General features: G+C 53.2%; 2 protein-coding genes across 2 annotated transcripts in view; both read left to right on the forward strand.

Annotated features, from left to right (window-relative positions):
* The first annotated feature begins 1,771 nt into the window (after positions 1–1,771).
* The window catches only part of LOC130860545 (ras-associating and dilute domain-containing protein-like), a 45,544-nt gene continuing 23,303 nt past the window's right edge, over positions 1,772–24,012 (forward strand). The window contains exons 1-2 of the mRNA XM_057748882.1: positions 1,772–2,058; positions 7,970–8,568. Coding sequence (XP_057604865.1) covers positions 8,034–8,568 — 535 coding nt within the window. The 5' untranslated portion in view covers positions 1,772–2,058; positions 7,970–8,033. The remainder of the gene's footprint in view (positions 2,059–7,969; positions 8,569–24,012) is intronic.
* LOC130860544 (poly(A) polymerase beta) lies at positions 18,003–22,726 on the forward strand. Its single transcript, XM_057748881.1, has one exon. The coding sequence runs from the start codon at positions 18,187–18,189 to the stop codon at positions 20,113–20,115; it is 1,929 nt and encodes a 642-aa protein (XP_057604864.1). The 5' UTR covers positions 18,003–18,186; the 3' UTR covers positions 20,116–22,726.

A 24,012-nucleotide genomic window follows, 5' to 3' on the forward strand; every position in this document is an offset into this window, starting at 1 on the left:
GTCTCTGAAAGAGAGGCCGGGATCTAGCGTCTTCCCTGTGCCTGTTGCCTCCCTCCCTTCCTCTCTCCCAGCCTCTGAGAGCCGGTCTCTGCCCCTGGGCCGGCCATCCTGTGGGAACATGCCCTTTGACCTTAACCAGGTGCTTTTCCTTTGGGCTCGTTTTTTTGGGGGGGCGTTTTCCTAGATTGAGTCCTGGGACTCTGCCACCCCCTGGTGGCCAGAGAGGGCAGCGCGCCCCTCCGTTTCTGTCTTGTGGAATTTGCAAGGACGGTTAACCTCACCATCTGAAAACTTGTTTTGCGCACCTGCCCACGGGGCAGGCGCAGGAATACAAAGGTGAATAAAATTCAGTACTTGCCCCTGAGAAGCTCCCAGTTGAGGGATGGGATGAGAGGTTGAGATGGGGGGAAATATATTCATGCCTTTGTTTATTCTTATAACAGATATTATGGAGTCTCTATTTGGTGCCAAGTGTAGCAGTAAAGAAGACAGATGAGGGGCCTGCCTGTACAGAACTCAAATCCTAGTGTGTGTTAAATGCACAAATAGTGATAAAGGCCTGTGGATTAAACGAGACAGGTTATGAGACAGCGAATGACCACGGGCTGACCACCCTGAGAGTGGTCAGGAGAGGAGGATGGCACCGAGCCAGCACAACAGGACAAGCATTTGGGGAAGAGAACACTGCAAGGGGAAAGGTTTCAGAGGAGGGAATGAGCTTAGTGTGTTTGAAAACAGACGTTCGGCGTGGCTGGAGCTGCGTGGTGGAGGGGGAGAGCGGGGGGAGTAGGGTTTTGTAAACCCTACTTTATTCTAAGTGCAAAGGAAAGTGACCAGAGGACTACGGGCCACGGAGGAGCAACATCTAATTTGCATTTAAGGAACGTGGTTCGATGCAGCATGGACTTGGTTAATAAAAAGATGAAGAATAAGAGTCTGTGGAGGGAATTCCCTGGCGGTTCAGTGGTTAGGACTTCATGCTCTCACTGCTGAGGGCCCGGGTTCAATCCCTGGTCGGGGAGCTAAGATCCCACATACAGCCTCATGGCCAAGAAAAAATAAGTCTGTGGGAGCACAGAGGAGGGGCATGTAGCCAAGTCTGGGGGTCACGGAGGCCTTTCTGGATAAGGGGTGTTCGTTTATCTCTTGCTGCATAATAAACTGCCCCAAAACTTAGTGACGCAAATCAGTGATAAACGTTTATCATCTCACATGGTTTCTGAGGGTTGGGAATTTGGAAGTAGCTTTGCTGGGTAGTTCTGGCAGAGGGTCCCTCATTAGATGCAGTCAGGATGTTGTCAGGGTTGCAGTCATCTGAAAGTTCCTGGGGCTGGGGGACCCGCATCCAGGGTGCCTTGTGTGAATGGCAGGTTGATCCTGTCTATTGGTAGGAGGCATTTTTTTTCCTGCCACGTGGACCTCTCTAGGGCTGCTTGAGTGTCCTCCCAACATGGCGGTCATCTCCCTCCAGAGTGAATGGTCCAAGGCAGAGCAAGGGTGGAAGCCACGTCTTTTATAATTTAGCTCCAGGAGTCATACTGTCACTTTGGCAATGTCTTACTGTTTACACAGGTCAGCCCTGGGAGGGGACTGCACAGGGGTGTGGAAACCAGAAGGTGTGAATCACTGGGACCCACCTTGGTTGGGGGAGGGGAACAACTACATAAGTAGCACCTAATCTCAGTCTTAAAGGATGAGTAGGAATTAGCCAGGTGATGAAGATTGGTGTTAGGGGCTGAACTGTGTTCCCTTAAAATCCATATATTGCAGATCTAACCCCCAGCATCTCAGAATGTGACTGTATTTGGAAATGGGGCCTTTAAGGAAGTGATTAAGTTAAAAGGAGGTCATGAGGGTGGGCCCTAATCCAGTCTGACTGGTGTCCTTATAAGAGGCGATTAGGACACAGACACACACATAGGAAAGGCTGTGTGAGGACGCAGGGAGGAGCTGGCCATCTACAAGCCAAGGAGAGAAGCCTCAGAAGACATCAACCTTCTCGGCACCTTGATCTTGGACTTCCAGCCTCCAGAACCGTGAGAAGATAAATTTCCACAGGTTAAGCCCCCAGTCTGTTGTTTTGCTATGGCAGCCTGAGCACTCATGTAATTGGGAAAGGTGTTCCAAGGCAGAGGGGATGGCCTGAGCAAAGACAGAGATGTGTGAAACAGCGTAGAGATAGCGGAGAGCTGGCGTTCCTAGATCCTGAAGAGCAGGGGCCCGTGAATGTTTCTGTAAAGGGCCAGAGAGTAAATATTTTAGGGTTTGGGGGCTGTAAAGTCTCTGTTGCACGAAAGCAGTTTTAGACAGTATGTAAACAAAGAGATGTGGCAGTGTTCCAATAAAACTTTATTTATAAAAACAGCAGCCCAGATTTGGCTCACAGGTGGGAGTTTGCCAACCCCTGCTGAAGAGGGGTGTGGGAAGGGGTGGGGTTTGGGACAGGATCCTGGTGAGGAATGCCTTAGGAGGAAAACACAGGTTTAAACCCAGATTCTCCTTCCAGCTCTGATACTTGCCTCTTTGGGGTCAGAGGGAGGGAGGTTGTACACGTATATGCGGAGTCCTGTCAAAGGGTGTTATTTAATCACAGGGTCCCAGGCTCAATTCTTGGCTCTGCCTCTAGCTGTTTGACCTCTCTGGGTGTAGCAACATCTGCCTCACAAGAGTTGATGTGAGCTTTAGATGAGAAGACCAACGTGAAGCCCCTGGCACAGAGTCTGCCAATAAATGTCATTTCCTCCTCCCCGCTTTCCCCTTCGTAAGATTGGGGTCATTACCATAAAGCTTTATACCCCAGTAGCTGTTAACAAAAAGATTCCCAGGATCAGAATTCTGCATCTTTTTACCCGAGGCCACGTGGATCCCCCAGGTCTAGACCGTGAGCAGCGCGGTACAAAGGGAGCTGTCTGTGAGAAGCCTTTCTCTAAGGTGAAACTCCAACCCCAGGACTGGTGCCAACGTGAGCTCTAAGGACACGAGCTTCTTTTAAAACGAGTCACCCGAGGAGGGCTTTTGGGCCGGAGCCCCGGAGCTGACCTGGCCCCGTTTTGCATCTTTTGAAGCAGAAGAGTGCCATGATCTGATTTGTCACTTAAGACTCTGGCTGCTGGGTGGGGGACAGATTGTAAGGGAGATGTCCTCTTTCCATGCTTTGGATGTTCACCTATCAGAGTCACAGCTCTGTACCGCCCCCTTCCCATCAGCGCTTGCCCAACTCTGCTTCCTCTTCTCCTTGGCCTTGTCCGCCTAGGGACTAGAAGGTGGGGACCGAACCATTTGCCAGTACCCCCCGCCTCCCTCGGCCAGCCTGAGGCCAACACGTGGCCCCGGAGCTTAGCACGGGGCCCCGCCACTCCTGCATAGGCCCCGCCCCTTGAGCTGAAGACAGGGTGCGCCGCACAGCCCCGCCTCTCCGCAGCCAACCCCGCCCTTCCCTGCCTTCGAGGCCACGCCCGCACCCATTAATTGGTCGGCAGGAAAAAAACAGGATTGATAAATTCTAAAAAAAAAAAAAAAAAAAAAAAAATTGGTCGGCAGGTGGTGCCGGCGCTCAGCCCTACCCCTCAGCGGCTCCGCCCCTCCCCTTTAGACCCCGCCCCTTCCAGGCCTTGAGCTGGTCCGTTGGGGGGGCCTCAGGAGGAGCTAAGGCCCCGCCCTTCGCTCACCCCCCACCTCCGCGGAGACCCCGCCCCCTCTCATCCGCGTCCATTGGGCCTGCGGCTCGTCCCTCGGAGGCCCCGCCCCTCCCCAGGGCCCGTCCCATCTCTATTGGGTGGCGGCGAAAGAAACCCACGCTTTCCTCCGGGCGCCGCCTGCCCCGCCCACCTCCGACCCCGCCCACCGCCGCCCCGCGGACCCGCCCCGTGCGTTGGGCGGCCGGCAGGAGGCGCGGCGCGCGGGTGCAGAGCACGGGCTCCGGCTAACGGCGGGTGTGGGAGCCGCGCGGGAACGCGGCGGCGGCGGCGGCGGCGGGCTGGGTTGGAGGTGAGTGCGGGGTGCGCGAGGAGCGGCGGCGGAGGCGGGGGTCGCTCCGTGGCGTACGGGGGTCCGGGGCGCGGGGTGGGCACGGGGCGCACTCTGGGGCAGCTGGGCCGGCACGGGGCATCTCTCCGGCCACCCAGGCCCGGCTTGCCCGGTTACCGTGGAAACAGGCGGCTCCAGGGCCCCGGCGCAGCCTCGGGGGGCGGGTCCCGCAGGCCCGCTACACAGGCGAGGGCGGCCCAGCCTGCGGATTCCAGGGCGTCCGCTGCGGCCACCGCCGCCTGCGACCCCCGGAGCCTGACACCCCAAGGGCGGGATTCCCCGGGCCTCAGACTCTCCGGTGGCCCCCTTGGAGAGGGGTCTGCAGGTGGGCACAGGGCGCAGGAGTCCGTACCCCCCCTCCCGGGTCGGGGTGACATCCCCCGCCCACAGCCCGTCAGGGCTTTCCTGTTCACACAGCGGCGCGTTCCCCACTAGTGCGCCAGCTGAAGGCATTGTCTCCCAGCTATTTCTGTACCACTCCCAGCCCCTCAGCAAAGAGTGCATCTGAGAGAACATGCGGAGCTGGGGCTCCTGGGGACCCCTGCAGAAGAAGCTGGATCATTTCCCGTTAGGGAGCCGATTGGCGGGGCCGGGCGGGGCTGCAGACCCAGACTCTCGGGCTCCGGCACCTGGTCAAGTGTTTGATTAATCTGAATTGCTGAAAAGAATTTAACGAGTCCCCGCCCACCAGTGATTACAGGTGTCTCCGGTGAGTTACAGGTGTCTCCCGTTAGCACAGGCCACCTCTCGTACATTCCAGAGAGGAGCCAGTCCTTATTAATCCCGCTGGCAGAGAAAGTCAGCCGTCTCTCAAGAGGCTAGCATGTCAGAGTTAAATCTGATTAAATTATTTTTGTACTTAAAAGCATCCCTCTGGCTGGAGTTGTTAAGACAGGATTTATGGCGGGTGGGGTAAAGCAGAGCCTTTCCCCTTCCTGCCCTGGTGGAAATTCTAATGGATCCCACATGGCAGCGTTGGAACGGCCATGTCCCTCCACCCATTTGGTCAGCCCCACACTGACCTCACTCGCTGCTGTGACTTGAGCTTGTTTTCATCAGAAATTGGACTCTTCCTTGAGAACAAGAGAAAAACATTCTCCAGGAGAGGCAACAGCAAGCGACCTACAGCTTTCGGCCCCTGTTTCCCCAAGTATTTGTGAGAGGAGAGAACTGAGCAGAAAAGGAAGAGGCAGGTCATGCTTCCAAAAAAACAGATCTGGTTACCCTGGGCGAGATCTGCTCTATAGGAAACTCCTGCACTCCTCTTACCCTTTGCAAAAACGCGTCTGTCCCGTTTTGACAAAGGGGAAATCTGTACTCTGCTTGCGGTGGTTGTGGAGGAAAGGCACGCATGGCGAGTGGCCGCCCTCCGTGGTTACTCACTGAAGGTGGGCCACAGAGGGAGTGATTGTGAGGAGAAGAGAGCCTGCTGATAAAATTGGTCAAGTAGATCAGGGTCTGTGTTCCCTGGGGCTTAGGAAGCAGTTACTGTGAGGGAGGGAGTCACAGTCTCTCCTGCATTTTCCACCCCCGTTGCGTGGTGTCGCTAACTTTGCGCTAGAAAAGGAGGGAGGGGCTCCCTTCCACGGCCCTGGGAGGGGACCTAGCAGCTGTGTATTTGTAATTTTATATTTCTTTTTTAATGAAAGCAGAATTGTATCATTTTCAGAACCTGTAAGGATCCACCCCGGGTGCAAAATAGCATTTTACTCGCATTTTACTTCTCCGTTGTACCTGGGGGCCTTTTAGATGTCTTTTCCTTTCTGACTTTTCTGCGAGTTGGGTTTCCGCTGAGACACAGCTCCCACCATTTTCAGCTCTGTACCTAAATTTACATTCAGGCATCGTCTCCAAAGGCAGAGGTTTCCCAGCCACACGCTGCCTGGTGGCAGGGGCTGCATTGGGGGCCCCTTCAGGTTTGGGTCGGGACCGTGGGGGCTGTGCCCAGAGTGGGCCAAGTGTCTGTGGAGGGGTCAGGTCCACCGAGAATGAGTGGCGGCCAGAGGCGCGTGCTGGGAGTTTCTGAGGCGGGTTGCGTGGCTGTCAGAAGGCACCGTGCTTTGAAGCTGCTGATGTGGCGTGCGAGCCGCGAGCCAGTGCCGTGTGCTTCTCACGTGAGGGCTGTGGGAAGTGCTTCTGTTGTAAGTTCCGTCCGGGCCTTGGACAGGTCCAAGGGGGGAGCCACAGCCAGCTCTGGGCTCCGTAGCCTCCGATGAGCAGACGTGTGCACTTTCCTCGGGAGAGGAGAAACAGCCTTGTGCCTAGATACTCCTTTACAGCTTGACTCCCCCAGCCCAGAGACCCTCGTGTGCTCCTCTGCGTAGGACGCTTGGCTGTTGTCGGCAGGCTGAGGCTTCAGAAAGCTGCTCCCAGTCCAGGCTCTGTGGTGGTAAGCCGTGAGCCGCAGGCTGTAGGCCCAGGAGGAGTGCCCCCCATCCCAGCCCGCACCCGTGGGGCAGACGTTAGTGTTCTGAACCCAGGTTTCGGTGCATGAAGTTGTCAGAAGCATTTTGAAGCGTGCAGGGTCCTCCGAGGATGTCTGGTGGCTGGTTCTAGAGGAACCAAAGGGCCGGGCTGCTTCTCAGCCTTCATTCACGACAGCCCTGGTGGGCGTGATGACTTCGCAGACGTGACGGAGGCCCGGGGCCAGCTGGGAAGAACCCAGTTCAGTGTCAAGGTTGAGGCCGGGACACTTGCCCTGTTGGGTCCCTCGGGGTGGCGCAGGTCCTTTGGGAGGGTTCCTGAGTCACTTCTCGTGCCCTGGGCAGTCCCCTTCCTTCCCCAAAGCCTCTCCCAGTGCCTGTGACCATGAGTGAGTCAGGGCTGAAGAGAGGACAGCAGCGGAGTTCAGTGCTGACATCCGTCACCGTGGCAGGTGTCCAGAGCTGCTCTCACCGGGTCCTGGGCCTCTGTTTCCAGAGCCTTCTAGAGAATGGGCCTTTCTTCTTTGGTCTGTCTGCCTGGAAGTGGGGCACAGAGTCAGGAGACGGGCGGTGTTCAGCCTCCACAGAGTTGCTGTGAAGCCTTAGTTTTTGCGAAGCAGGACATCTTTTACGCTGCCCGCCTGCTCCCCCAGAGCTTTGGGTGAGGGGCCCTGAGGAGCTCTCCCTCTGGAACCCTGTGCCTTTGCAGCGCTCAGCGCACCAGAGTCATGACTTTATGACACACCTCAGTGTCCCAGAGCTGTTTTCTTATTTCCCCGTCAAGGCCGCCTCTCTGCCCTGGCCCGGGCCGGAACACCAGGCTGGACACCGTGGGTGGACACATGCATTCCAGCCATGCCTCCACTGCTGCTGGAAGGGCCCTCTTGTGTCCGTGGCGGTCATGTGTCCATTCCAGTGCTGCCGTCCCAGGAAAGTGGCTCCTCCCGGCCAGGACCGGTCACCCAGGAGCAGCGTTTTTTGGGGGTTGTGTTCTGAATGCCGGGTCACTTGCGGCTCTGCCTGCGTGGCTGTGCCGTGGCCCGACGGCCTAGTTGCGTTGCTGTGGTGTGGGGGCGATGGAGTTTGGCCTCGTGCGCTTTTCTCTCGCTGCGATGGGACGGATGGGGGCTGCCTCGGAGGAGGCTGGCAGCCCTGCTGGGACTCTGGCCTGCGAGCCCGACCCGTCCCCGCGCTGGCCGGCCCTGTTTCTTGGCCACCTGCTGTGCGGAGTGCACGGTGCCCAGGCTTCTTGTGTCTTGCTTTTGGGTGACCTCACCGTGCGTCCTAGTAACGGCTTTCCTTGAAGGGCGTTGCACCCCCTTCAGACCCGCTTTGTCCCCTGTGATCTTGCCAGCTTTGGCCATATCCTCACTGTGGGACCAGGCCCAGGTGCTGTGTGAGTGGCTTCTGCTGGGGCGCCGGGCCCTGGTTGGCAGGTGCAGTCGGTTGACGTTCCCCTGAGTCTCGTGGGCCCCTGCGCTCTGCTGGTCGATGCTCACCCACCTTTGGTTTTCTCCCAGGACGTGGCCTTTTCCCCGCCGTTGGCCGGAGCCCTGGGTGCTCGCCTGTGAAGACGGGCCCGCCATGTTCTATGGGACCCACTTCATCATGTCCCCGCCCGCCAAGAGCAAGCTGAAGCGGCAGGGCCAGCTGCTGTCTGGCGTGCTGTCCCGGACGCTGAGCTACAAGTACCGCGACCTGGACGCCACCTGCTCCGGCCTGGGCGCCGGTGACGACCCCGCCGAGCTCTCCACCCAGCTCTCAGCCCCCGGGGTCCTGAAGGTGTTCGGGGACAGCGTGTGCACGGGCACCCACTACAAGAGCGTCCTGGCCACCGGCACGTCCAGCGCCCGCGAGCTGGTGAGGGAGGCCCTGGAGCGCTACGCCCTGAGCCCCGAGCGCGCCGGCCAGTACGTGCTGTGCGATGTGGTGGGCCAGGCCGGCGAGGCCGGGCGCCAGTGGCAGGCCCGGGGCTTCCGCGTGTTCGGCGACAACGAGAAGCCCCTCCTGATCCAGGAGTTATGGAAACCCCGAGAAGGCTTGTCCCGGAGGTTTGAGCTGAGAAAGAGGTCGGAGGTGGAGGAGCTGGCTGCCAGGGACGTGGACACCGTGACGGCAGGTGAGGAGGGGCGACGGGGAGGCGACGGCGGGGGCTGCTCCGGGGAGCACCCGAGAAGGCGTTTTGTCGGGAGGACGGTCGGCCTCGGTCGTGGCGTTGGAGGACTTGCTCTTCCGCTCCCCTCTCTGCGGGGCTGTCTGCGCCCTGCGGTGTGTCTACACGGCAGGGCGCCTGCTGGTGGTCATTCCTTGCTCCTGAAGTCATCTTGCAGTGTCGTGGGGTGATTCCTCCTCTGTACCAGGCGCGGTACAGAAAGCCCCCGAGGCGCGGGGGAATCTCAGGGGCAAGCAGATGCGCAGCTAGTGGAGGAAGCGGGTCTCCGGGGTGTGGTGCATTTGGGGTGCACGGGGGCCGGGGCAGCGGGGGCGCGCTGGAGGCAGGCCCAGCCCGGGAGCGGTGCGTCGCTGTGCCTGCCCTGGGCCGGAGGGCTCCGGGCCTGTGGGCTGCCGCTCTGGGCCTGGCTTTTGGTGGAAAGAAGTTGATTATCTTAATAGGTATCTTTTTCAATTGCAAAAGACTCCTTAAATGTATCTCAGGTCATATTTGACTTTTTCTTAGTTTCCTAGAGAAAATGGTGGCTTCACATGAGCAAGTGGACTGGTTTCACGAGGCTCAGAGCGGAGGACGTTCAGTGCCCTCGGGAGACTTGTCCCTCGGTTTCGCGATGCCGCGGGGTCGAGGGGCTTCAGCCTTCGCTGACATATTGTGTGTCCCAAGGTGTCACAAATGCTCATGTTCTCTGGTTCTCCTCTGGTGTGAAGCCTGCCTTGCGCCTTTGGGGTGTGGCAGGTGGATGGGCTGCCAGGGGCTGGGGTCCTGGGGCCGGATGGGGCCGTGGCGCCAGCCCCAGGGCCACCACGTTGGTGGTGGGCCCTCAGCGGCCCTTCTGGCCTCAGTCTTGTGATCTGGAGGGTCCAGCGATCCCGGGGTCGGGGCAGTGGTGTGCTCAGAGCTCCGGGCTTGGCTGTGCACCCGACCGTGACTGTCTCCTGCCTGTGGTTTGTTCTGTGTGCTCACGGCAGGGGTGGACCGAGCATGGGGTCAGGGTCCCTCCGACGGGGCGTGTTTTATCACCGATGTGCAGAGTTGCAGGCACAGGGGATACTGAAAAGCTGACCAACGCGTAGCTGATGTTACTAGGTTGTTTTTCGTTTGATTTTTTTTTTTTTTTTTTACCATTTTTTAAAACATTTAATTTTTTGAAGTGTAGTTGATTTACAGTGTTATGTTAACTTGAGGTTACCATTTTTAATTCTCCTCGGACAAGCACCCTAAACACCCCATCCGCAGGCCCGGCTGCAGGGGTTTGGATTTTGTCCTGGTGCTGCCTGCTGCGCTCCAGAGGCCCGGTCCCTTCCCCTCCTCGCCTGTAAGGGGCCGTGCTGCATGGTGGGGGGCGCTGTTGAGCTTGTGGTCACTGTCCTGCCCAGTGTTTTCTCTGCTGAACAGAGAGCAAAGAGCAGGTGGGCCGGGCCAGCCCTGTCAGTCCTGCAGATCCCTGTGCCCTGGGTGGGCCCTGGAAGGGCTGCTCTGTGTCACACGGGTGATCTCTCTGGCCGGGGGGAGGGGAGCAGGGTGACCACGGGGCTGGATGCCATCTGGGGAGCAGGGCTTTATTCTCTGTTTACCAACCCTTTTTAGACCTGTCCCTTTTATGTTCGTCCAGGCAGAAGGCCCACAGCCTATTTAACTTGGTGATGGTTTTGCAAAACCTTTCAAAGAAAGAGTGTGTTGAACCAGATGGGTCTCACTGACACACTTCTCTGGGCCGGAAGCGGGTTGTGTTACGTGCCTGGATCAGGCTTTCCGGGTCCCAGGGCGTCCGCCTTCTGGACCGGCCTCTGACCCAGGTGTGGCCCCGGGCGGTCTGTGCCTCCCGGCTGGGCCGTGCCCCTCACCCGCCACCGAGCCGCAGAGCCTGGCGCTGAGGACCCCGAGTCAGGCCTGCCCTGCCCAGCCCTGCTTCACGGGCCGCGGGCAGAGCCTCACCAGAGCCGGGACCTCTGCCCTGGGCTCAGTCTGGGGATCGTGGTGGTACACAGATGTGCCCACGTGCTCTCCCGCTCGCACACGTGCACACACTCAACTCTGCACTGTTCGCCTGTGTGAAGAACCCGACGCAGCCCCTCCAGATCTGCAGTGCCCCCCGTCCCCTAGTGCGGCCCGGGCCCCCTGCCTCCTCAGGAAGGTGGGAAGCGCGGAGAGGCTCGGAGCAGGAGCGAAGGGTGTTGTGTCCGGTGGGTGGCGGCTGCGTGAGGTGGACGAGAAGGCATCTGCCGCCCCTGCGGCCGCTCTTCTCCGGCGGCCGCTGCCTGTGTTCCTGACACCTCGGCCGCGTCTCCGGGGAAGGGGGCTCCTCGCCTCCCGGGCGGCCTGTCTGTGCTGAGCCCCGAGATGCTGCTGGTGCTCCGAGCGGCCTGCGTGTCGCCATGAGGCTGAGCGGCCTGCGTGTCGCCATGAGGCTGCGAGGTGGCATCCGCTGTGGTGAGCTCGGTGTCCAGGCACCCGATTCCCTTCCTCCTTCCCTGCTCCCTGGAAGCGTGTGTGTAAGGAAGGGACCGCCTGTGTGGGCGCGCGTGCGTGCACGCACGCGTGTGGATGTGAGCGAGTGCCGGCCTCCCCAGGCTTCCGCTTGCTGAACAGTCACAGTGCTTTTCGTTGTCCTGTGTGGTTCCCACGGCCAAAGACCGCCCCCCCCCCACCCCGTGTCGGTGAGCGGGGCTCACGGGTTGTGCTGGTTTCAGGTTAAAAGCCCACTGCGCCCCTCCTCGAGGCTCTTGGGGCTGGGGTGCTGGGAGCCCACCGCAGGCGCCCTCGGTGAACTGGGACATCCCATCAGGTCAGGTGGTGGACGCGGCTGTACCAGGCGCTTCCCGAGGGCGCTGAAGGAAGGATCCACCCAGTTCCCCAGAACCGTGGGGGCCGTTGTTTTGCGCCTGTCGTATGTAGTATGCGCTCGGGCACTTTTGGCGTTTGTTTTCCATAAACATTGCCTTTCACAGCTGCCAGCTTCCCTCTGCTTCAGAGGATCAAGATACTGGCTGTGAGCTCTGGGAGCCAGGCGGCTGGCGCGGGTGGGGCCGCCGAGCCGCGTCCGTGCGTCCCCAGGGGGCTGGCGTTTAGGGCTTGTGCCACGCCGAGAGGGCTCTGGCCTGTCCCCAAGATAAAGACAGTAGTCACGTCTGCTCACTCTGGGGAGGGTGGTGGGCCACGTGGTTTTTGTCAGCGGCTGGGTACGGGCAAGAGAGCAGGGTTTATTTGCGTTCCCAGGATGGAAGAGCGCGTGTAAACTGGGTTCTCAACCTCAGCCCCGTTGGGCCCATGGTTCTGCGCTGTGGGGGCCCGCCTCTGCCCCGTAGGATGTGTAGCCGTGTCCCAGGCCCCGCCCACCAGATGCGTGTGACACCCTACCGGTCACGACAACCACAGATGTCTCCGGGCCTTCCCGAGGGTCCTGGGGGCAAGCGCGCCCTCAGGTGGGCACCACGGATTTGGACCTGGTGGCCTGGACGCTCTGGAGGAACTCAGTCTGTTGGCCACGCCGTGCGCCTCCGACAAGAGCCAGCGGCCGTGTGCCCTGGGGACCAACAGCCCAGGCTGGCCGCATGGGGGTGCTGTCTGAGGGACCTGGGTGCCTCGAGGAGGGCAGTGCGGAGCTGCTTTCTGTGCCTGCGGACACCTCCCTGGGTGGCCTTCCCGGCCCTGGGAGGCCCTGCCTCGTTCGGACACTGGGAGGCAGGGCCTCCGTGGCTCTGGGTGGCCTCTTCTGGGGGAGGCAAGCTCAGAGGGTTCCTGAAGCCGCCGCAGCCGGAGGTTCTCTCTGCAGCGGCACCTCTGCATCCGCAGTGGGCTGGTCAGAGAGTGCCCCTCAGTGTCTGTGTGGTGTGGCATACAGCAGGTGCTGGTTAGATGCCACTGTAAGGGATGATGTAGAAGAGCAACCTCCTCTGTAAGTCTCGGCTTCAGGGTGTGTGCAGGACTCCGGGGTTGGAACTGGTTTTCTTTGCCGGGGGGCCGGAGGGGACGAGGGGAGGGGAGGTGGGGTGGGTGCAGACGGCGCGGCGGCCCACTAGTGCAGGTTGGGGCCCGAGTGAGGAGGCGTGCGCTGCGCCGGCACCGACAGCTCGACCTGCCAGCCTCCAGTCTCCTCCAAGCCCCGCTGGGGTGGCCAGTGGTGGCGGGTGCGTCACCCTAGCGCCTGACTTAGGGTGTGTGTTTGCTGTCATCCACGGGCGGGCAGGGATGTTCAGGCGCCTCGTGAAGCCTCTGCTGTCCCGTCTGCTGACTGTGCGCCGTGAGTTCTGTGCCCACGAGTCCCCTAGACCTCTCTGAGCTGTCCTCTTTTGACCTTTTTTTCTTCTACCATTAATCTGCTTTTTTTTTATAAGTTTATTTATTTATTGGCTGCGTTGGGTCTTCGTTGCTGCACACGGGCTTTCTCTAGTTGCTGTGAGTGGGGGCTACTCTTCATTGTGGTGTGTGGGCTCCTCATTGTAGTGGCTTCTCTTGTGGAGCACGGGGCCTAGGTGCGTGGGCTTCAGTAGTTGTGGCACGTGGGCTTCAGTAGTTGTGGCACATGGGCTCAGTAGTTGTGGCTCACGGGCTTTAGAGCACAGTCTCAATAGTTGTGGTGCACGAGCTTAGTTGCTCCGTGGCATGTGGAATCTTCCCAGGGCAGGGCTCGAACCCGTGTCCCCCGCATCCAGGCGGATTCTTTACCACTGTGCTACCTAGGAAGTCCTAACCTGATTTTTAATAACATTTATCTCAGGATGAACGAGGCGATCTGGATTCGCTTCTCCCTTTATTTAAGAGTAGCTGCCTCTTGGGTCTTGAGACTTCCTTTGAGCATATTCTCAGCGATGGGGTCATTGAGGGAAACGTTTATTTTACATGGTTTGGTAAAAACAAAATGATGCCCAACTTTTTCCATCAGTTGAAAACTAGGCAAGTAATTGAACTTCAAAGACATTTTTGAGGATTTTTAATTCAAAGAGAACAGAAAGTTGAATGGCTGGCTGCTAACAGCCAGTTTAGATTAAAAAAAAAATTGATAGTTTTCTGTTTTACACAGAAGTGCGGTGTCGGAAGGAGGCCCAGTGGCCCTGTTCTCCCAAGCCAGGGGGTGTCCACCTGCGGCCCAGCTGGCAGCACTCCCTCCTCCTCCGGGAGACTTCTGGCCACATTATATAAGGAGCCTCGGAAGGCTCAGTGCTAAACACAGTGGGGAGCCCAGAACCGGTGTGAGATGTTTGAAAGACACAAAACATAAGAGGAGTTGGCTAAAGGATGGCCAGGGTAGACACTGCAGGGAAGCAGAAGTAAAGTTGGATCCTTACTCCAAATGCATTAGAAACCTACAAGTCAGAGGCAAGGTTATAGAGCTAAAAGAAAGATTTTATAAATAAGACTTAAAAGATGCAACCATAGGGGAAAGGGTAGGTGGATTTGACTGTATCAAACGTTAAGCTTTCTTTTCAACTGAGGACATTATATAGCTAAGGCTTAGCTCCGCCCACGGCGCTGCATGTAAATCCAGCCCATTGCTCCTGCTTGAGGTGTAGGTTCCATCACTTGCATATACCCCGTTATCCAGTCTCATCATGGGCTCTCAGGTTGCATACAGCTTCTTCCTACTACAAACAGTGGCACGATGGCCCTCTTAAGGGCCTATGCAGAGTTCTTTGGGAGTCTTCTCTGGGGAATGGAGTTTCTGGATTATAGATATGCCTGTTTCATTTCTTTCTTTTTAAGCTCTTTATTGGAGTATAATTGCTTTACACTGTTGTGCCAGTTTCTGCTGCACAACAGAGTGAATCAGCTGTATTTATACTTATATCCCCATATCCCCTCCCTGTCCCAGCCCTCTAAGTCATCACCCATCATTGAGCTGATCTCCCTGTGTTATGCAGCAGCTTCCCACTAGCCATCTGTTTTACGTTTGGTAGTGTATATATTGTCAGTGCTACTCTCTCACTTTGCCCCAGCGTCCCCTTCACCCCCGGTTTCATTTCCGAGTAAGCATGGCATGACAGCAGCTTCTCCAGAAAGGCTGCCACGACACTGGCGTGCTTGTGTGGCCCTTCCACATCCTTAAGCATTGAGTATGAGCCCCTGGCCCTTGAAAATCTCCCCTGGAAATATGTTAAAATCAAAAGGTGCTGCAGGGTAGTGGGGTGCTGGAGTCACACAGCCCGAGAAACTGCCTGCAGCCCACTGATGTGAGCAGCCGTGAACTGAGTCGTGAAATAACGTCCCCAGAGTCACCGTGTGTGACTTCGAACTGTCCCTCTACCTAAACAAAACTCAAGATGGGTCTTATGGATACTGATTAGCCAGTGATTTGAAGGTGAAAGAATTTTCTTTGTTGTGCCCATTCATTTATTTCTTTGTCAGCAAATATTTGTCAAGTGCTACTATGTTAGGTACTTGACTAGGTACTCTATATACAGCAGTTGACAAAACAAATAGATCATGTTCTCATGGAGCTAAGAGTCTACAGTGGCAAATAACAATCATTCGAAAAACACAGAATTACAAATTGTGATACGTGCTATGAAAGATAAGTACAGGTGCTAATTTAGCGGGAAGGCTAGGGAAATTCTCTCTGAGGAGATGAAATTTAAGCCAGTCTCAAAGTTGACAACATTAAGCAGGTGAAGAGTAGTAGACAGCAAGTGCGGGCAGGAAGAGCTTCCTGGGCAGAGGGAACAATGTTGTGCAAAGACCCAGGGATGAGAGACAATGAAATGAATGCAAGGCACCAAAAGGTGATGTGGCTGGAGGGTGGGGAAATTGTGGAAGGTGAAGCTGGAGAGATGGTCAAGGTTGTTAGGTATTCTGGATTTTAGACTAAGTTTAATGGGAGGCCACTGAAGGGCTTAAAAGACCAATGTGGCTACTGGGTAGAAAATACTTTGAAAAGGTCAGTTATAGATTAATAAGATTATTGTAGGAGTCTAGGTGAAGGTTGATGGTAGCCTGGACTAGAGTTATCAGAGAAGTAGAGAGAAGTTGATGAATCCCAAATATATTCTGGAGGTAGAGTCAACAATATTTATACATGAACTGGATCTTGAAGATGAGAGCGAGGGAGGTGTCAAGAATGACTCCCAGGTTTCTGGTATGAGCAGGTGGGTAGATGGAGATGCCCTGGATCAAAGCAGTGACTACCAAGAGAGAAACACGTCATGGAAGGAAGAGTACGAGTTCTCTTTAGACTGTGTTAAGTTTGAGATAGCCAAATGGAGGTGGCAGATAGGAAGTCACATGATATGAATCTGGAGCTCAGAAGAGAGCGTATTATAAAAACTTAAATTAAGCTGTAAATAGGTGATATTTAAGCCTGCGAAAATTGATAGATGACTCAGGTAGTAAATATATATACAAGGAGAAGAGTCGAGGGCTTAATACGGAAACTGAAAGTACTCCAACTTTAAAAGCAAAGTAATAGAGGAGCAAATGAGACTGAGGGGGGCCAGAGATGTACAAGACAACACAGTGTGGTGCTGTGGAGGCCAGTGTGAGGCTACTATAGTCAAAAAAGGTGAAGACTGTTGGATCCACTGGATTGAGCACCATGGAGCTCACCAGAGACCTTACTGATCGCTGTGTTGCTGGACTATTAAGCATGCAAACCATGTAGAAATAGGTTGAGAAATTGGTACTTATATTTCTGGCAATATGTGGGATTAATTATCCTAGAAGACATCTCTATATAAGGTACCTGGAAGTGCTGGCTCAACTACAACAATTCTTTTAGATGCATAGCTGAGTACTCCCCAAAATGAATTAATCCCTAAGGGTGGAAAAAAAAAAAAACCAACAAATGAGGACCCTGAAACCTTAGACTCTTAGCTTATTATGAAGGTATAATTGCCCCGTAGGCATTTGCCAGTCTTTGTAACCAAGAAACTTAAGTTTAATCTCTGTCCAAGAAACAGACATAGAGCCTTGGGACCTTAAGAAGTAAAGAGTTGGAACTGAGACCCCCACACGTATTTGGAAACCATAAAGGGTGACACACTGAATACAAAGATAGAATAGGGAGAGTCTACTACCTGGTAAAAGGAGATGACAAAGAGTTCTCTCTCTTGATCTGGGCTGTGGGTGGGAAACCTGAATACTCTTTCCTAGAACTGAAAGTGACTCTTCCTCTCATGTGTTTGGGGTTCAAAATTGCACTACTTAAGTGATCGGGATAATCACTGGATAAGGAATTAAATTACAGTGTACATAATTTGATAGTGTACAAGGACATCAGGTAGAAACAAAATAATCCTCTTTGGAAGAACATTTACACAGGCATCCCAAGCCTGGCCAGGAATGAGCTCACAATCCAAAATTACAAGACACCTGAAGGGTGCTACTTGAGGTGAGTCAGCAGAAAACAAACTGTAGAATCCAATTCTCAAGAATTTAGGAATTGGAACCGTTAGATATAAAATATGCAGTAAGTACCTTAAAGTGTTTAATGAAATAAAAGGTAGAAAACAGGAAAGAACAGAATGTCATCCCCAAAGGCAGGGAAGATCTGGAAAAGGACACGATAATGCTTTCAATAATAAAAATGCAAGCTTGTGAACAGATACTTCAATGATGGCTTAAACAGCGGACTAAATGTAACTGAAGCCAAGTAGAGAAGTAGGTAGACCTGGCATGATACAGACAAACGTGGGTTGAGAGACACGGGGAAAAGGATGAGAAGGTCTGTCACGTCCACACGAAGAGGATCAAGAGAACGGGGGTGGGGGAGGACAGACCCCATGGACATGCCTGGGAATCCCCCGGGAGCACGGCGTGAAAAGCATCAGTGTTCCGATTCAGGACCCACTGAGTTTCCTGTGTAAGACACGCGAGAGGTCCACCCCTTGCTGCCCGGTGGTGATGCTGCAGGGCACTTCAGAGGCTTCCGCAGCCGCGCAAGAGAAAAGGCAGGGCCCAGGCTCCCCACCGTGACCCGCAGAAACCCGAGGGCAGCCGCTGGGAACCTCGGAGCTGGGGAGAGCCAGCCCGGGAACCCAGAGCGGCGCTCCTGGCCGCCCCAGGCACCGGGCCACGGCGGACGCCACGGCCGACGCCACGGAGCTCCCGCCCGCCGGCGACCCGCCGCCGCAGAGGTTCTAAAGGATGGGCCTGTGGCCAGAGGCCACCTGCGGGCGCCCTGGAGAGGAAGGAGACTCGCGATGCAGGAACCGGCGAGCAAGGAGATGGACGGTAGGTCCGGGCAGACGTCTGCGACAGTCACAGCGGCGCCGAACCGCGGGGCCGACCCCTGTCCGCCCCCACCGGCCCGACGCCGCGCCGGCGCCCCGGGGACTACAGCCCCCGTGAGGCTCTGCGCGCGCGTGCGCCGTGGCCTGCGTGGCGCGTGGTGTGCGTGGCGCGCGGCGCGTGGCGTGCGTGGGCGTTCTCGAACGCAGCGGCCGGGGCCCCGGCGCCATGTTGGGGCCGAGGGGACGGCGGAGAGGCGCTTGAAGCGGCGGGAGCGGAGCGGGAGCGGGTCGGACCTGGGCTGGTAGGAGCCCCGCCCCTCCCGCCTCAGCGGATCATGACCCGGGCGGCAGCCGCAGAGGTCGCGGTGGCGGGGGACGCGGCGTGGCGGGGCCAGCGCTAGAGATGATGCCGTTTCCGGCGACCACCCCGGGATCACCGCCGACCCCGCCGCCGCCCAAGCACTATGGCATCTCCTCCCCCATCAGTTTAGCACCCCCCAGGGAGACTGACTGCATACTCACCCAGAAATTAATTGAAACCCTGAAGCCCTTTGGGGTCTTTGAAGAGGAAGAGGAACTGCAGCGCAGGATTTTAATTTTGGAGAAATTAAATAATCTGGTAAAGGAATGGATACGAGAAATCAGTGAAAGCAAGAGTCTGCCACAAGCTGTAATTGAAAATGTTGGAGGGAAAATCTTTACATTCGGTTCTTACAGATTAGGGGTGCATACGAAAGGTGCAGATATCGATGCGTTGTGCGTGGCACCGAGACATGTTGATCGAAGTGACTTTTTCACCTCCTTCTATGATAAGTTGAAACTACATGAAGAAGTAAAGGACTTAAGGGCTGTTGAGGAGGCATTTGTACCAGTTATCAAACTGTGTTTTGATGGGATAGAGATTGATATTTTGTTTGCAAGATTAGCGCTGCAGACTATTCCAGAAGATTTGGACCTCAGAGATGACAGTCTGCTTAGAAATTTAGATATTAGGTGCATAAGAAGTCTTAACGGTTGCCGGGTAACTGACGAGATTTTACATCTAGTACCAAACATTGACAACTTCAGATTAACTCTGAGAGCTGTCAAGTTGTGGGCCAAATGCCACAATATCTATTCCAATATATTAGGTTTCCTAGGAGGTGTTTCCTGGGCCATGCTAGTAGCAAGAACTTGCCAGCTTTATCCAAATGCAATAGCATCAACTCTTGTACGTAAATTTTTCTTGGTGTTTTCTGAATGGGAATGGCCAAATCCAGTGCTGCTGAAAGAGCCTGAAGAACGGAATCTTAATTTGCCTGTCTGGGACCCCAGAGTAAATCCCAGCGATAGGTACCACCTCATGCCCATAATTACACCAGCGTACCCACAGCAGAACTCCACGTACAATGTGTCTGTGTCCACAAGGATGGTCATGATTGAGGAGTTTAAGCAAGGGCTTGCTATTACACATGAGATTTTGCTGAGTAAGGCAGAGTGGTCCAAACTTTTTGAAGCCCCCAGCTTCTTTCAAAAGTACAAGCATTATATTGTACTTTTAGCAAGTGCACCCACAGAAAAACAGCATCTAGAATGGGTGGGCTTGGTGGAATCGAAAATCCGAATCCTGGTCGGAAGCTTGGAGAAGAATGAGTTTATTACACTGGCACATGTGAATCCTCAGTCGTTTCCAGCACCCAAGGAGAATCCTGAGAAGGAAGAATTTCGTACAATGTGGGTGATTGGGTTAGTGTTAAAAAAGCCAGAAAACTCTGAAGTCCTCAGTATTGATCTCACCTATGATATCCAGTCTTTCACAGATACGGTTTATAGGCAAGCGGTAAACAGTAAGATGTTCGAGATGGACATGAAAATTGCTGCCATGCATTTGAGAAGAAAGGAGCTTCACCAGCTGTTGCCTAATCATGTGCTTCAGAAAAAGAAAACACACTCAGTGGAAGGGGTCCGATTGGCAGCTTTGGATGATGGCAGCCTCGACTTGTCTGTAGACAGTGAAAACGGCACGTCTGTGTCTTCACTTCCTGGCACTACGAAGGCTGGCCCAGTGACTGGCAGCGCCCTGGGCAGAAGCAGTCCTGCGTCGGCTGTGACAGCAACATCTGTGACCAGCGTGCAGGTTCCTGACGTTTCCTTGCAACAAGCAAATCCTAGTGACAGCCCAGGGGGCGTGTCCAATGAAAGCATCCCTCAGACTGCTCTGCAGCCAACTGTTTCTCCAGCACCGAAGCCCATGGTCACCAGAGTCGTTTCCTCAACACGTCTGGTCAGCCACCCACCCAGGCCTTCAGGGAGCGCAGCAGCAAACATAGCTAATCCTATCGTAGGCGTCTAGAGGACGCTGTCACGTCAAGAAGAAGAAGGGACCAAGGAAACCAGCACAGAAGAGGAATGGTCTCGTGAAGAGACGAGTGCGACTCAGTTGGAAACTATTCAGACAGCAGCTTCTCTGTTGGCCTCACGCAGAAGGTCCAGTGCAGACCTTCCCGGTGTCCCTACTATCCCTGCAGATCCTGTTGCCGTTCTCAAGAATTCAGTAAAACAGACTGAACTGAGAAAAACCACCTCAAGGGTCCGTGAACAGTATTCGCCAACTCAGCCTGCTGTCTGCAGATGCTAAAAGAGGAGAATGAAGGGTACCAAGCTAGATGTGGTTCAAGATAGATTTGTTAGGCTTATTTGGTGACTTCCTTTATGGGGCTAATCTCGATCAGAAGTCCAGGTTATTATGTGAAGCTGGAAGTACTGTTATTGATGTGTCAGGTTATTTGTGTGTCAGCCACAGTCGTGCGAACTATTTCAAAGGACTCCTGCCTGTACGAGGAAAACAGGAGAAAAACCCTCCAGCGGTGTTTGTGCCCGTGACTGATGTCTGGACTGGGTCAATGTCCGATGCGTTGTGGGGAAAGTTTGCAATACAGACTGGTATCAGAATTCCTTATGCTGATGATGCACTTTATGTATATTTTTATTAGAAAGTAGAACTACTTTTAGATTTTTCAGCTTGATGAATTTCAGTTTTTTCCTGAAGGGTGTTCTTCATTATTAATCTTCAGATCGGTTACCATTGTGCGGTGGTGTCCTGTGCTTCGGAAAAGGCACAGAGGACACCTAGCTCAGTCCCTGTGAGGTAGCTGTAACCCTTTAAAATTAAATGTCAGCTCTTAGGGTATATATTTGGCATTGAAACAGTAATTAGCAAGGGTTTGGTTTTGATGGGTTGGGATCAAGAAGTGACATACTGGTTTTATCTGTAGAGCCATCTCAGAGAGCATACAGACAGCAGATACTGTCTCGAGCTAACGGAGCTCCATGTTCTCTTGTCCTTAATTATTTGTCCTGAAACAGAAAAGCTTTTTGTGTCCCCTGCCCCTGCCGCCTTCTCTTAGCTTGTGTGCACAAGGTATGCTTGTATATTGTTTCACAAAAAACTCAGTATGCTGGTATTTTCTTAACCATGATGTGAAACCAACAGTCCTGTGGCCACATGGCTAATATTTTAGTAAAGCTTTACCAAGAGTAATTCCTGTGAAGCATGTCATCTCCTTGGATGGCCATTTGGTCTCCACATAAGAGAAGATTTGTATATGCCACAGAATACCTGCTTATAGTAAACTTAATTTCTAATTTAAACGTGTAAGCAGAAAAGCATTTTCTCTAGAATTTTAAACCTATTTTTATTTGTAAATGACTTTCTAAAATTCATCGGTTAAATTTACGTGTAGAAACAAGAAATTTCTAGCAAGCACTTGACATCTAGTCAGCTTTCTACTCTTTTTTTTTTTTTTAATCCTGCAAAAGATTCGGAATACCTTTCTTTAAGAAAAAAGACCACTCATAATTAAGCAGCAGAACATTTATGTTGAGAAACATGAATGACAACAGTTGTAGATGAATGAAGACTTAGTCTTTCCTAATTTGGACACAGCAGACCCAACAGGTTTTCCAAATAGCCTGGTTCTGACTCTTCCCATCCCCCAACGGTATTCCTTTTTACCACACGTGCATTTTTCATGTTAAACTGCAGCTTCTTAAACCCTTTCCCTATCCTTTTAAATAACTTCCCCAAAGTTGGAATATAGTCATTTCTGTTGTGGGCTGTGCAGTAATTGAGACTTTCTGTTCACCCTGACTCTCTGATGCCTGGTACACGGTGTTCCCACTCCCCGTGCCATCCCCGTGCCCTTCCACCGCAATAAAATCAGGTGAAGTGTGCACTGTACCTGTGTGTTTTGAATAGCTATTGTGTCATTGAAATTGCCAGGCACAAATTTGGTCTTGTTATTTTGTTCACACATTGGGGAAAAATTAGTTTATTAAATGTTTCGTGTGACTGTACTTGTTTTACCAAGCTGGAAAGTTGGAGCTTTTTAATTCTAGTTTTCATTACCTGAATACCAGGCTATTTTTTTCATATGGTGTATGTAGTATCTCATGACTGGAGTTTGCTTTGTTTTATAGTATCTGTACTCCTTGTATTTTTCAAGCGCTATTTTGAAAACAGATGATGTATTTCTCCATTAAAAAACAATAAAAATGAAGAAGCAAGCAGAGGGGTTTAAATCTGATGATAACAGTTCAGATCTTCTTACATTGTTCTGTGGGTAAAGACACTGATGAACTTTTCAGCTTTATTTGAAATCTAGACTTCATGTTATACTGTTAGGGAGAAACATGAAAAGGTTAAAATCTCATATCAATAATGGTTAAAAAAAAAGTGGGGTTGAAAAATCTTAATCCAAAAGAAGGCAGTAGAGGGGCGGTGGGAAGCATAGAAAAAATGGTGTAGAAAGAAAATAAAATCTAAGACGATGGAAATGAAACCAAATATATCTGTCACTATATATATAATAAATGGACTAAACTTCCTGACTGAAAGATGGAGGTTGTCCAGCTGTGTGCTGTTTTATTTATGAGACACACCCAGAATGTGAGACATAAACAGTGGAGAAGAGATAGGCCAGCAGAAAGCTGTTACAGTGACAATGTTATCCAAGCATTTCAAAGCAAAGGGAATGACCAGAGATGCAAGGGACTGCTACCTTCATGAGAGAAGAAGCAATGCAGCAGGAAAAGGGAACATGTTAAAGTCTTTTGTACCTAGTAAAATAGCCTCAACGTAAAATAAAGCAAAGGTCAACAGAAATTGCCAAAAGTGTTATTGTCACAGAAGATTTTTAACAACTAAAACAAAAAATTAGAAGGGAAACAGTTTTGAGCACAGCTGCAGTGGTTGGCAGAGTTTGTGAAGGGCCAGGTAGGAAGTATTTTCGGCTTTGCGAGGCTATACAGTCTCTGTCTCAGCTATTTAACTCCGCCTTTGTTGAGAGCGAGCAGCCCTGGACAAAGTGTAAACAGATGGCCAGGCCTGGATTTGTCACCCATTCCCCCCAGTTGGCGTTTGTCATCCCTGATCTGTTGGATGTTTGTTATAGAACCTTCCACTCAACACTTAGAAAATGCATTTTATTCTCAAGTAAGCACTGGGCATGTAAAAAAATAACCTCATGCTAGATCAGAAAGGAAGACCACATACTTCAAATCATCTGATTCATAGAACATGTTCTCTGACTGCAGAACAGTAAGTTAGGAATCAATGACAAATAGCATAGAGAAGAATTTCCTAAAGAAGACACAAAAAAGCTCAAACCATGAAGAGTGATGAACAGAATCTCTTAATTGTATCAAGTAATGAACAGTGAAGAGTGACAAAACAGGCTGTAAGCAGTGAGATTTCATCATACATAAAACAAATGATCACTATCCAGGATGTATTAGGATGAGAAGAAAAGTCTGAAAAATTGAAAGAACCCAATAAACTGGCAGAAAAGATGCTTAGGTGTTTCACAGGAGAGGAACTAAGAATGGACGATAAACATGAAAAGATGCTCAATCTTGTTAATAGTGAGGCAAGTAGGAGTTAAGACCATGGGGCTGCTATTATTATTATTTTTTTTACAAAAGTGAAGCCTAACAATATTTAGGTTTGGTGAGGAGGCAGGCCAGCGGGAACACTGATGCGGTGCTGTGGGGAGTGCCTGTGCTCCGGTCCCTTCAGGAGACGGTGGATCTTGTCTAGTGCAGCCGACGTGCCTGCACCCTGTGCTCCATTCTTTCTGCCCAGGGGGCTCCACCCCCCGTACTGTGGGGCTCTGGTGGGTTCATCTTCCTGGTGCCTTTATCCCTCGAGGTGGCCAGAGTCTGTGGGCCACCGCTGCGGCCAGTCCAGAAC

The sequence above is a fragment of the Hippopotamus amphibius genome, chromosome 9 (genome assembly GCF_030028045.1).
Source record: "Hippopotamus amphibius kiboko isolate mHipAmp2 chromosome 9, mHipAmp2.hap2, whole genome shotgun sequence".
NCBI lineage: Eukaryota > Metazoa > Chordata > Mammalia > Artiodactyla > Hippopotamidae > Hippopotamus > Hippopotamus amphibius.

Coding starts and splice junctions, on each gene's coding strand:
- LOC130860544 (XM_057748881.1), top strand. CDS start 18,187: ATGATGCCGTTTCCGGCGACCACCCCGGGATCACCGCCGACCCCGCCG.